Source organism: Canis lupus, chromosome 12 (genome assembly GCF_011100685.1).
Source record: "Canis lupus familiaris isolate Mischka breed German Shepherd chromosome 12, alternate assembly UU_Cfam_GSD_1.0, whole genome shotgun sequence".
In the NCBI taxonomy this organism is placed as follows: Eukaryota; Metazoa; Chordata; class Mammalia; order Carnivora; family Canidae; genus Canis; species Canis lupus.
The window spans coordinates 48,387,379-48,399,665 of NC_049233.1; the positions used below are offsets into that span (position 1 = coordinate 48,387,379).

Sequence of the window (12,287 nt, forward strand, 5' to 3'; positions counted from 1 at the left end):
ATGCTTTACAGGCCTCAATAAACACAAGATAATTATTAGACTAATACAATCTCAACTCTAAAAACTAATATAGAACAGTTTCCATAATATACTCAATTATATAGTTATAAAGAAAGCTCTTCATATACAGTATATAGTATGGTACACATATATGTGGTATAGATGATTTGAACCATAAAGTTAAAAGTGCATATACTTTTTCTGTAAATTGAAGGTAGGGGCTTTCCCTACCCTAATAGTATATATAATACAGCATCCAATACTTCATCTGGCTAACAGTAACCATCCAGATTAGTAGCATCACCTCATATCAAGTACCTTTCTTCTTTACTTTACAATTGGACACCCTTCCATGAATTTTTCTCACCTTTTCATCTTCTTCCTCTTCTCTAATCTATATTACTCAGCCTAACATTTACACAACCTAATGCTTACAAAAGGGTGGTAGTATTTGGTTAAGCTGTGGACATTAAATATGCCTTGAGGATGACTTTTTCTCAATTTTGGAAGGATGACAATTCTGATACTTAATAAGAATAAGGAGCAAGAGAGAGTAAGCCCTAGATATGAGGTAGTATAATATGTTCCCTTTACATGAAGGCATACAACTGTTTGTAAAAGGTATGTATTGAGGAAACATCAGTAAATCATCACAAAGTCCATTCTTTTCCATGACATCTGCATCATCAATAAGGTTGAAAAATCTAAAATGTTAGGCTTATTTATTAGACTTATTAGATGAATTCAGACTTCTATAAAATTAATGTGGAACAAGCAAGTTGTCCATTTTTTTAAGAAAATAAAGTCTAACAATCGTCTAAAAATATTTAAGTGGTCTAAATTTTCTTCTAAATACTTTTTACTTTAATATATATCATATATTTATGTATATATATTTATGTGTATGTATATTTATGTATATATACACATAAATCAAAGCAACAAGAAAAAATTGAAAGCAAGTTCACCTTCAAATCTATGCTGCCTTCAAGAAAGGAAGTACTTGATAGGTAGGTGATAAATCATTGAAAACAGACAACAGAAAGATCCTATCATTACCCTAACTAAAACCCTTCAATACTGCCCGACTTACATCCAGAACTAAGCTAAAATGCCTATTCAAGTCCCCTGGCCCCCTATTCTACAGATTATTCTCATTTCTTGCTGTGTCCCACATCCCACCACACATAAGTACACTAACAACCTCTAATGCTCCTGACCTCCATGATTCTATCCTTCAAAATTAATCCATGTAACTTTTTTCTCTTATCTGCAAGTCCATGCTTCCTTGACTCAACTGAACCCTGGTTAAACCGAAATACTCTCACCTCTCTAGTTCCTTTCATATATCCCTATATTTCTAACATATCTTTATTGTTCTTATACTATTATAATTATTTCTTTACATTTATTTCTCATCCATAAGACCAGTGGTACACAAATTTCTTTTGATTTTGTACTCAATCTAAATACATACCCTAACAAATGTTTACAATACATGCATGTTAATTTTTAATGAGTTGCAACATGTACAACTGTATATTTTATACAACAAAAATTGAATAGATAAAAATAAACAAAAGTTCTACTTTCTTCCCAAATCCCATTGTTGAAATGGTATTCTTTGGAGGCCAGTGTATCAAATTATAAATTCCCTGAAGGCAAGAAATTACATCTTATTCATCTGTGTATATCCACTACCAGGAACAGCACTTGACATATAAAAGATGATCAATGAAATCCTCCTGGACAAAATAAACTAAGGGAACTAAAAAGATTTTAACTATTTTTTCAAAACATCATTTTTTTTCTAATAGTAACCTTGATCTGGTGATTCAAAATAAGCTAGTTAACCATCAAGGCTCCATAATAAATTAAAGAATTAAATATATGACATGCTTTTGATTATAAATATATCCTAATATCAGAAATGTGGGGGGAAATGTGACTTTACAACTAATGGCACCGAAGTATTTATTGAGTAAATATAGACCTTGTAAAAGCATAACTTAACCATTCTTATAGCAAAATTAATGAATTTCCTAAACAGGACACAAAAGCACAAACTTTGAGAAGGTCTAGTAAGTTTGATTTCATGAAAACGAAAAACTCCTGTGCATTATAGATACTAATTTGCAGAAAATATTGTTTGTCACATACATAACCAAAAAAGGATTAGAATCCAGAAAAGATAATTAGTTCCTACACATTAAGGAGACTGACAACCAAATAGAAAAACCAGAAAATTATTCCAACTTAAGGTTAAATGACAAAAGAAAAATCCAAACAAGTAAAAATGAACATATGAAGTAGGCTTAACTTCATCAGTAATAAGGGAAAAGCAAATTAAAACAAGATGAGATACCATTTCACACACATCCAATTAGCAAAAACTTTAAACTCTGATAATACCAACTGTAGTTAAGTTGTTATGTCTACTTCTGAGAGGAATTCAGCAATGTAGCAAATACACCTGAAGTTGACAATTCAGTCAGAATCTCTATGATGGAAGTAGGGATAAAGGATTGTACTTTTTAAAAACACCTCAGGTGCTTACATCCCAAGAATGAGAACTGCCCTAGACAAATTCTGATGTATGCACACAAGAATATATTAAACTGTTTAATAGTAATATAATAGCAAAATACAGAAACCTAATTGTTCATCAAAAGGAAAAAAGACAAAATCTATATATTTATACAAAGCAATACTCAATAGTAATTAAAGTGAATGTACTAAACTTATATGCATTAATACAAATAAATCTCAACAAAATAATGTAGAGTAAATGCTTGGTACCACAGTATAGTGTAGTATTTATATAGCACTAGAACCCTTGCACAACAATACCACATATATTTTATGGACACACACATAGATAGTAAAGTTATTAAAAATACTCATGGAAACAATAAACATCAAATACAAGGTAGAAGTTGCTTCTAGGTAAGACGGTTAAGAATAAGATAAGTGAGGTATGCATGAGAAACTTCTGAATCTGTTATAATTTATCTTATTAAAAAGAGAGTGGAGTAAAAATGACAAAATGTTATGCTTCAATAAATCTGGTGATTAGTATATGTGCATTACTCATATCATTCTCTATACTTTTGTATACACTGAAATTTTTCATATTTTTTTAAAGAATTAGAAGGATGTTGTCAAAGACAAAGTTCCCAGGCTAAGAAGTGAGCCTGCATGGAACACACACTAAAACAGAGCTCAATGTCAAAAGGCAGAGGAGACAAAATTCTTCCATTCACAACAAAACAATGCTACCCCCACCCTTTAGGTCTCGTTATGGGTCAATGAACATTATTCCAAGATCTATGATAAGAGTAAGCCAATTCTGGAAAGCACTACTTTTGAGGCATATAGTAATCACAAACAGATGAAATTTAAATTTGGTGGTTTCTGACCTGAGTCTCTTAAATAGAAAACTGTTTGAAATCTATAAATTCGACAGAAAATGAAATATGTACATTGAAAATTTCCAGGAAAAAAAATGCCTTTAAAGTAATCTGGATTAATGCAATCCTGAATCTCAATACTATAATTTAAAATATATACCCCAAAAAAGAACTTTTAAAAAATTGTTATAAATCTTCAGAATTCTAAAACTTAAACAGCACTTTTAATTCCAGAATTCTTAATTGCTTTCAGTCTGGTTTGAATACTAAATGGCTATGCAATTTGAATAAGATATGTCTAGAGGAATGATTATACCTTTTCATAGATGTACACTATTGAAAGAGTTTCTCGCATTTACAGAAGTCATCTTGTACTGCCTAAATAATTTAGACACTGATACTATAATTAAACATGAACAGGCAGATTCTTGGCTTGTCTAAAACTATAGGAAATGGGTAGAAAATATAATTTCTATTTTTTGATATCTATTTATAACTGAATTTTATATTTTGTTTTTAAGTTTCCTGCCTGTACTCATGAATAACATATTTTTGCCCCCAAGTTATACATTCAATACCCATAATCAGCTTCTCTTTTTTTTTTTCAAGTGACAGTAATAAAATTGTGGGCTCTTTTTAATTGTATACAGGATAACTAAAACCAACACTTTCCATCTTATAAAATGCTGTCTTATTTTATCAGCTAAACTATTCTTCTTTACTCAGTTGAAGTAGTTAACAAAATCTAAAGACAGAGAAAGTTGCAAAATTATTATTAAGATAGCAAATAAGTAACTCAAGTCACAATTTTTCTCTCCTACTATCTCTAAGGCAGATAACAATTTTTATTTGTAAAAACAGATCTGTTATCTCAGGGACAATTTTTACTTTATAAATTATATTAATGGTACTTACATTGAATTTAATTATGTCATATATCAAATATCTAGGAACGGCCTGTCCATTAACTCTGTCAATAATCATTTCCTTAAAAGAGAAAAGAAGATTAAGTTTCTTCATACTTTAATGGCAATTTCTTTAATTTGATTAAAATATAACATATACACAGAAAGCACGTAAACCATATGTATACAACCTGATGAAACATTAAAATGAACACACTTATATCCAGATCAAATCAATAGACTGTCAGCATCCCATAAATTCCTGTCATGAATTTATTCTGTACTGAAATAAAATGATATAACAAGATCTCATTATGTATTTTTCTATTTGAATTACTATGTTACATTTTGTTTTATGTTTGATTTACTAAACAACTATTAGAAGAAAGAAACTACAAATTTTAAATTCCAAATATGAGGAATATTTTTATTTAAATTTTGTTAAATCACTTTTGCTTTAAAATTTGTTATAGGCCAACTACTTTAATCATAAAATTTGTAGGTATAAATGGTGCCCTTAATATAAATATATTCCCCATGTGAGCCAATGTGGTCTTCCTTGGTCCCATGTCCCTCTACTATGATCAAAGGGAACAGGACAAGAGAATATATTACATATTATAGCCATTAAATTAAAAAAAAATCTTAAATTCTGCACATGGACAGAAAAGAGATAAAGGACATTAAAAGATGATTATAAGCAGTGCCTGGGTGGCTCAACTGGTTGAGTGCCTGACTCTTGGTTTCTGGTTTCAGCTCAGGTCATGATCTCATGGGTCACTGGATCAAGCCCCATGTACAGCTGCACACTCAGCAAGCAGGGAGCCTGTTTGGAAATTTTCTCCCTCTGCCCCTCTCCCCGCTTGCGTGCTCTCTCTCTCTCTTTCTCTCTCTCCAAATAAATAAATATTTTTTCAAAAAAATGATTAGGCACATAATGTAGTATTTTATAAAATTTTAATTCTTAATAATACATTTTAACCTAAAATTATTTTTCTTTCCTCATATTCTTCCGAAGAAACTAAGCAGGATTTTTGTTATATAATTTCATGACAGAAAATCCACAACCATCCAAAAGTACAAAGAACACACTGACAAATATACTTTGTTAAGAAGCTATTACTAATTAATTTCTTTCCCAAATATGTATTTGCTAACCTGTAGATACTTATTCATGGTTATCACCTTCAACCCAACACACGGCATAAATTAAATCACTTTGTTATCTTAACCTGTTTACTAAATATTTTTACTTAAATACTTGTATCTGAGAATTTAATGAACCATCAAGGTGGCACCAAAAACAGGTTTAAATTCATTATTATTTTCAAAAATCTGTGGATGTAAATTAAGTGAACTTCCAGGTTCAGATAACAGCACAAAATTTCCCTTCCAAATTTCTGATGAAATGAGCAAAAATATTCCTTTGAGCATCAAAAATGTTCAATAGGAAGAGTTCAATAAGAAATAGCAAAAAGGAAATTTTATTATCAGCAAACAAAACAAGTAAAAGGAAATATACAAGTAACTATTAAAAACTGAAAACTACCTAGAATGGAAGATGGCAGAACAGTAGGGTTCCCAAATCACCTGTCCCCACCAAATTACCTAGATAACCTTCAAATCATCCTGAAAATCTACGAATTTGGCCTGAGATTTAAAAAGAGAACAGGGGATCCCTGGGTGGCATAGCAGGTTAGCGCCTGCCTTTGGCCCAGGGCATGATCCTGGAGACCCGGGATCGAATCCCACATCGGGCTCTCGGTGCATGGAGCCTGCTTCTCCCTCTGCCTGTGTCTCTGCCTCTCTCTCTCTCTCTGTGACTATCATAAATAAATAAAAATTTTAAAAAAATTTAAAATAAATAAATAAATAAATAAAAAGAGAACAGCTGGAATGCTACAGTGAGAAGAGTTCACGCTTCTATCAAGGTAGGAAGACTGGGGCGGGGGGTGGGGGGGATAAAGAAACAAAAGGCATCCAAGGGCGAGTGCCCCCAGGACAGGAAAGCTCCGTCCCAGAGAAGCAGGAGCTTCAGCAATCTTCCCGGGGGGAAAGGCGCTCCCAGGGAGTTACAGCAGGACCCCAGGAGGGCGGGGATGCCCTCAGGCTCCCTGGGACACAAACAGACACCTGCGCCCCAGGGAGAGCGCGCCGAGCTCCCTAAAGGACTGCAGCGCGCGTATGCATTGACCTGGAGGCAGCTCGGAGGGGCTCCAGCAGCGGCTCCGCGGAGAGGGGGCTGCCGGCCAGGAGGGCGAATCCAACAGCACAGGCCTGGGAAGACAGGGAGCTGGGGACACAGCCCAAGATCCGGCCTCCCCCTGGGACAGGCAGAGGCCAGGAGGGGCCAGGACAGCAAGGACGCTCCTGCCCCGAGCTGAGCAGATCAGCAGCCCCGCCCCCGAAGCATCCAGGCCCTGCAGACGGAGAGCTCTGTAGTTACCGCAGGAGCTGAAACCAGGGCTCCAGAGCTGGCCGCAGCCACTGTGGTTGTTCCTCCTGGGGCCTCAAGGGGTAAACAACCCCCACTGAGCCCTGCACCAGGCAGGGGGCAGAGTAGCTCCCCCCAAGTGCTAACACCTGAAAATCAGCACATCAGGCCCCTCCCCCAGAAGACCAGCTAGACGGACAAGTTCCAGGGGAAGTCAAGGGACTTAAAGTATACAGAATCAGAAGATACTTTCCCGTGGTTTTTTGTTGTTGTTGTTGTTTTTGTTTTTGTGTTTTTTGGGGTTTTTTTTTTTTTTTTGCTTATTTTATTTGTTTCCTTCCCTCACCCTTTTTTTTCCTTTCTTTCTTTTTCTTTCTCTTTTTCTTCTCTTTTCTTTTTTCTTCCTTTTTTCTTTTTTCTTTTTCTCTTTTCTTTCCTTCTTTCTCTCCTCTCTTTTTCTCCTTTTCCCAATACAACTTGATTCTTGGCCACTCTGCACTGAGCAAAATGACTAGAAGGAAAACCTCACCTCAAAAGAAAGAATCAGAAACAGTCCTCTCTCCCACAGAGTTACAAAATCTGGATTACAATTCAATGTCAGAAAGCCAATTCAGAAGCACTATTATAAAGCTACTGGTGGCTCTAGAAAAAAGCATAAAGGACTCAAAAGACTTCATGACTGCAGAATTTAGATCTAATCAGGCAGAAATTAAAAATCAATTGAATGAGATGCAATCCAAACTAGAAGTCCTAACGACGAGGGATAACGAGGTGGAAGAACGAGTGAGTGACATAGAAGACAAGTTGATGGCAAAGAGGGAAACTGGGGAAAAAAGGGCAAACAATCAAAAGATCATGAGGATATATTAAGGGAAATAAATGACAGCCTGAGGAAGAAAAACCTACGTTTAATTGGGGTTCCCGAGGGTGCCGAAAGGGACAGAGGGCCAGAATATGTATTTGAACAAATTCTAGCTGAAAACTTTCCTAATCTGGGAAGGGAAACAGGCATTCAGATCCAGGAAATAGAGAGATCCCCCCCTAAAATCAATAAAAACCATTCAACAGCTCGACATTTAATAGTGAAGCTTGCAAATTCCAAAGATAAAGAGAAGATCCTTAAAGCAGCAAGAGACAAGAAAGCCCTGACTTTTATGGGGAGGAGTATTAGGGTAACAGCAGACCTCTCCACAGAGACCTGGCAGGCCAGAAAGGGCTGGCAGGATATATTCAGGGTCCTAAATGAGAAGAACATGCAACCAAGAATACTTTATCCAGCAAGGCTCTCATTCAAAATGGAAGGAGCGATAAAGAGCTTCCAAGACAGGCAGCAACTAAAAGAATATGTGACCTCCAAACAAGCTCTGCAAGAAATTTTAAGGGGGACTCTTAAAATTCCCCTTTAAGAAGAAGTCCAGTGGAACAATCGACAAAAACAAGGACTGAATAGATATCATGATGACACTAAACTCATATCTCTCAATAGTAACTCTGAACGTGAACGGGCTTAATGACCCCATCAAAAGGCGCAGGGTTTCAGACTGGATAAAAAAGCAGGACCCATCTATTTGCTGTCTACAAGAGACTTATTTTAGACAGAAGGACACCTACAGCCTCAAAATAAAAGGTTGGAGAACCATTTACCATTCGAATGGTCCTCAAAAGAAAGCAGGGGTAGCCATCCTTATATCAGATAAACTAAAATTTACCCCGAAGACTGTAGTGAGAGATGAGGAGGGACACTATATCATACTTAAAGGATCTATCCAACAAGAGGACTTAACAATCCTCAATATATATGCCCCAAATGTGGGAGCTGCCAAATATATAAATCAATTAATAACCAAAGTGAAGAAATACTTAGATAATAATACACTTATACTTGGTGACTTCAATCTAGCTCTTTCTATACTCAATAGGTCTTCTAAGCACAACATCTCCAAAGAAACGAGAGCTTTAAATGATACACTGGACCAGATGGATTTCACAGATATCTACAGAACTTTACATCCAAACTCAACTGAATACACATTCTTCTCAAGTGCACATGGAACTTTCTCCAGAATAGACCACATACTGGGTCACAAATCGGGTCTGAACCCATACCAAAAGATTGGAATCGTCCCCTGCATATTCTCAGACCATAATGCCTTGAAATTAGAACTAAATCACAACAAGAGGTTTGGAAGGACTTGAAACACATGGAGGTTAAGGATCATCCTGCTAAAAGATGAAAGGGTCAACCAGGAAATTAAGGAAGAATTAAAAAGATTCAAGGAAACTAATGAGAATGAAGATACAACCGTTCAAAATCTTTGGGATGCAGCAAAAGCAGTCCTGAGGGGGAAATACATCACAATACAAGCATCCATTCAAAAACTGGAAAGAACTCAAATACAAAAGCTAACCTTACACATAAAGGAGCTAGAGAAAAAACAGCAAATGGATCCTACACCCAGCAGAAGAAGAGAGTTAATAAAGATTCGAGCAGAACTCAACGAAATCGAGACCAGGAGAACTGTGGAACAGATCAACAAAACCAGGACTTGGTTCTCTGAAAGAATTAATAAGATAGATAAACCATTAGCCACCCTTATTAAAAAGAAGAGAGAGAGGACTCAAATTAATAAAATCATGAATGAGAAAGGAGAGATCTATACCAACACCAAGGAAATACAAACGATTTTAAAAACATATTATGAACAGCTATACGCCAATAACTTAGGCAATATAGAATAAATGGACGCATTCCTGGAAAGCCACAAACTACCAAAACTGGAACAGGAAGAAATAGAAAACCTGAACAGGCCAATAACCAGGGAGGAAATTGAAGCAGTCATCAAAAACCTCCCAAGACACAAAAGTCCAGGGCCAGATGGCTTCCCAGGGGAATTCTATAAAACGTTTAAAGAAACCATACCTATTCTACTAAAGCTGTTCCGAATGATAGAAAGAGATGGAGTACTTCCAAATTCATTCTACGAGGCCAGCATCACCTTAATTCCAAAACCAGACAAAGACCCAACTAAAAAGGAGAATTACAGACCAATATCTCTGATGAACATGGATGCAAAAATTCTCAACAAGATACTGGCCAATAGGATCCAACAATACATTAAGAAAATTATTCACCATGACCAAGTAGGATTTATCCCTGGGACACAAGGCTGGTTCGATACTCGTAAAACAATCAGTGTGATTCATCATATCAGCAAGAGAAAAACCAAGAACCATATGATCCTCTCATTAGATGCAGAGAAAGCATTAGACAAAATACAGCATCCATTCCTGATCAAAACTCTTCAGAGTGTAGGGATAGAAGGTACATTCCTCAACATCTTAAAAAAGCCATCTACGAAAAGCCCACAGCAAATATCATTCTCAATGGGGAAGCACTAGGAGCCTTTCCCCTAAGATCAGGAACAAGACAGGGATGTCTACTCTCACCACTGCTATTCAACATAGTACTGGAAGTCCTAGCCTCAGCAATCAGACAACAAAAAGACATTAAAGGTATTCAAATTGGCAAAGAAGAAGTCAAACTCTCCCTCTTCGCCGATGACATGATACTCTACATAGAAAACCCAAAAGCCTCCACCCCACGATTGCTAGAACTCATACAGCAAATTGGTGTCATGGCAGGATACAAAATCAATGCCCAGAAATCAGTGGCATTTCTATACACTAACAATGAGACTGAAGAAAGAGAAATTAAGGAGTCAATCCCATTTACAATTGCACCCAAAAGCATAAGATACCTAGGAATAAACCTAACCAAAAATGTAAAGGATCTATACCCTAATAACTATAGAACACTTCTGAAAGAAATTGAGGAAGACACAAAGAGAAGGAAAAATATTCCATGCTCGTGGTTTGGCAGAATTAATATTGTGAAAATGTCAATGTTACCCAGGGCAATATACACGTTTAATGCAATCCCTATCAAAATACCATGGACTTTCTTCAGAGAGTTAGAACAAATTATTTTAAGATTTGTGTGGAATCAGAAAAGACCCCGAATAGCCAGGGGAATTTTAAAAAAGAAAACCATATCTGGGGGCATCACAATGCCAGATTTCAGGTTGTACTACAAAGCTGTAGTCATCAAGACAGTGTGGTACTGGCACAAAAACAGACACATAGATCAATGGAACAGAATAGAGAACCCAGAAGTGGACCCTCAACTTTATGGTCAACTAATATTCGATAAAGGAGGAAAGACTATCCATTGGAAGAAAGACAGTCTCTTCAATAAATGGTGCTGGGAAAATTGGACATCCACATGCAGAAGAATGAAACTAGACCACTCTCTTTCACCATACACAAAGATAAACTCAAAATGGATGAAAGATCTAAATGTGAGACAAGATTCCATCAAAATCCTAGAGAAGAACACAGGCAACACCCTTTTTGAACTCGGCCATAGTAACTTCTTGCAAGATACATCCACGAAGGCAAAAGAAACAAAAGCAAAAATGAACTATTGGGACTTCATCAAGATAAGAAGCTTTTGCACAGCAAAGGATACAGTCAACAAAACTCAAAGACAACCTACAGAATGGGAGAAGATATTTGCAAATGACATATCAGATAAAGGGTTAGTTTCCAAGATCTATAAAGAACTTATTAAACTCAACACCAAAGAAACAAACAATCCAATCATGAAATGGGCAAAAGACATGAACAGAAATCTCACAGAGGAAGACATAGACATGGCCAACATGCATATGAGAAAATGCTCTGCATCACTTGCCATCAGGGAAATACAAATCAAAACTACAATGAGATACCACCTCACACCAGTGAGAATGGGGAAAATTAACAAGGCAGGAAACAACAAATGTTGGAGAGGATGCGGAGAAAAGGGAACCCTCTTACACTGTTGGTGGGAATGTGAACTGGTGCAGCCACTCTAGAAAACTGTGTGGAGGTTCCTCAAACAGTTAAAAATATACCTGCCCTACGACCCAGCAATTGCACTGTTGGGGATGTACCCCAAAGATACAAATGCAATGAAACGCCGGGACACCTGCACCCCGATGTTTCTAGCAGCAATGGCCACGATAGCCAAACTGTGGAAGGAGCCTCGGTGTCCAACGAAAGATGAATGGATAAAGAAGATGTGGTTTATGTATACAATGGAATATTACTCAGCTATTAGAAATGACAAATACCCACCATTTGCTTCAACGTGGATGGAACTGGAGGGTATTATGCTGAGTGAAGTAAGTCAGTCGGAGAAGGACAAACATTATATGTTCTCATTCATTTGGGGAATATAAATAATAGTGAAAGGGAAAAGAAGGGAAGGGGGAAGAAATGTGTGGGAAATATCAGAAAGAGAGACAGAACGTAAAGACTGCTAACTCTGGGAAACGAACTAGGGGTGGTAGAAGGGGAGGAGGGCGGGGGGTGGGAGTGAATGGGTGACGGGCACTGGGTGTTATTCTGTATGTTAGTAAATTGAACACCAATAAAAAAATAAAAAATAAAAAATAAAAAATAAAATTAAAAAAAATAAAAATAAACCTGCCCTAC

The 12,287-nt window shown here is 36.4% G+C and overlaps 1 protein-coding gene across 4 annotated transcripts in view; it reads right to left on the reverse strand.

Annotated features, from left to right (window-relative positions):
• The window catches only part of RNGTT (RNA guanylyltransferase and 5'-phosphatase), a 362,370-nt gene that overhangs the window by 227,354 nt on the left and 122,729 nt on the right, over positions 1 to 12,287 (reverse strand). For all 4 annotated transcript variants that reach the window (XR_005368010.1, XM_038554709.1, XM_038554708.1 and 1 more), the window contains exon 10: positions 4,326 to 4,397. Coding sequence is in view for 3 of the 4 variants with exons in the window: in XM_038554709.1 (XP_038410637.1) it covers positions 4,326 to 4,397 (72 nt within the window). In the remaining variant the exon portion in view is untranslated. The remainder of the gene's footprint in view (positions 1 to 4,325; positions 4,398 to 12,287) is intronic.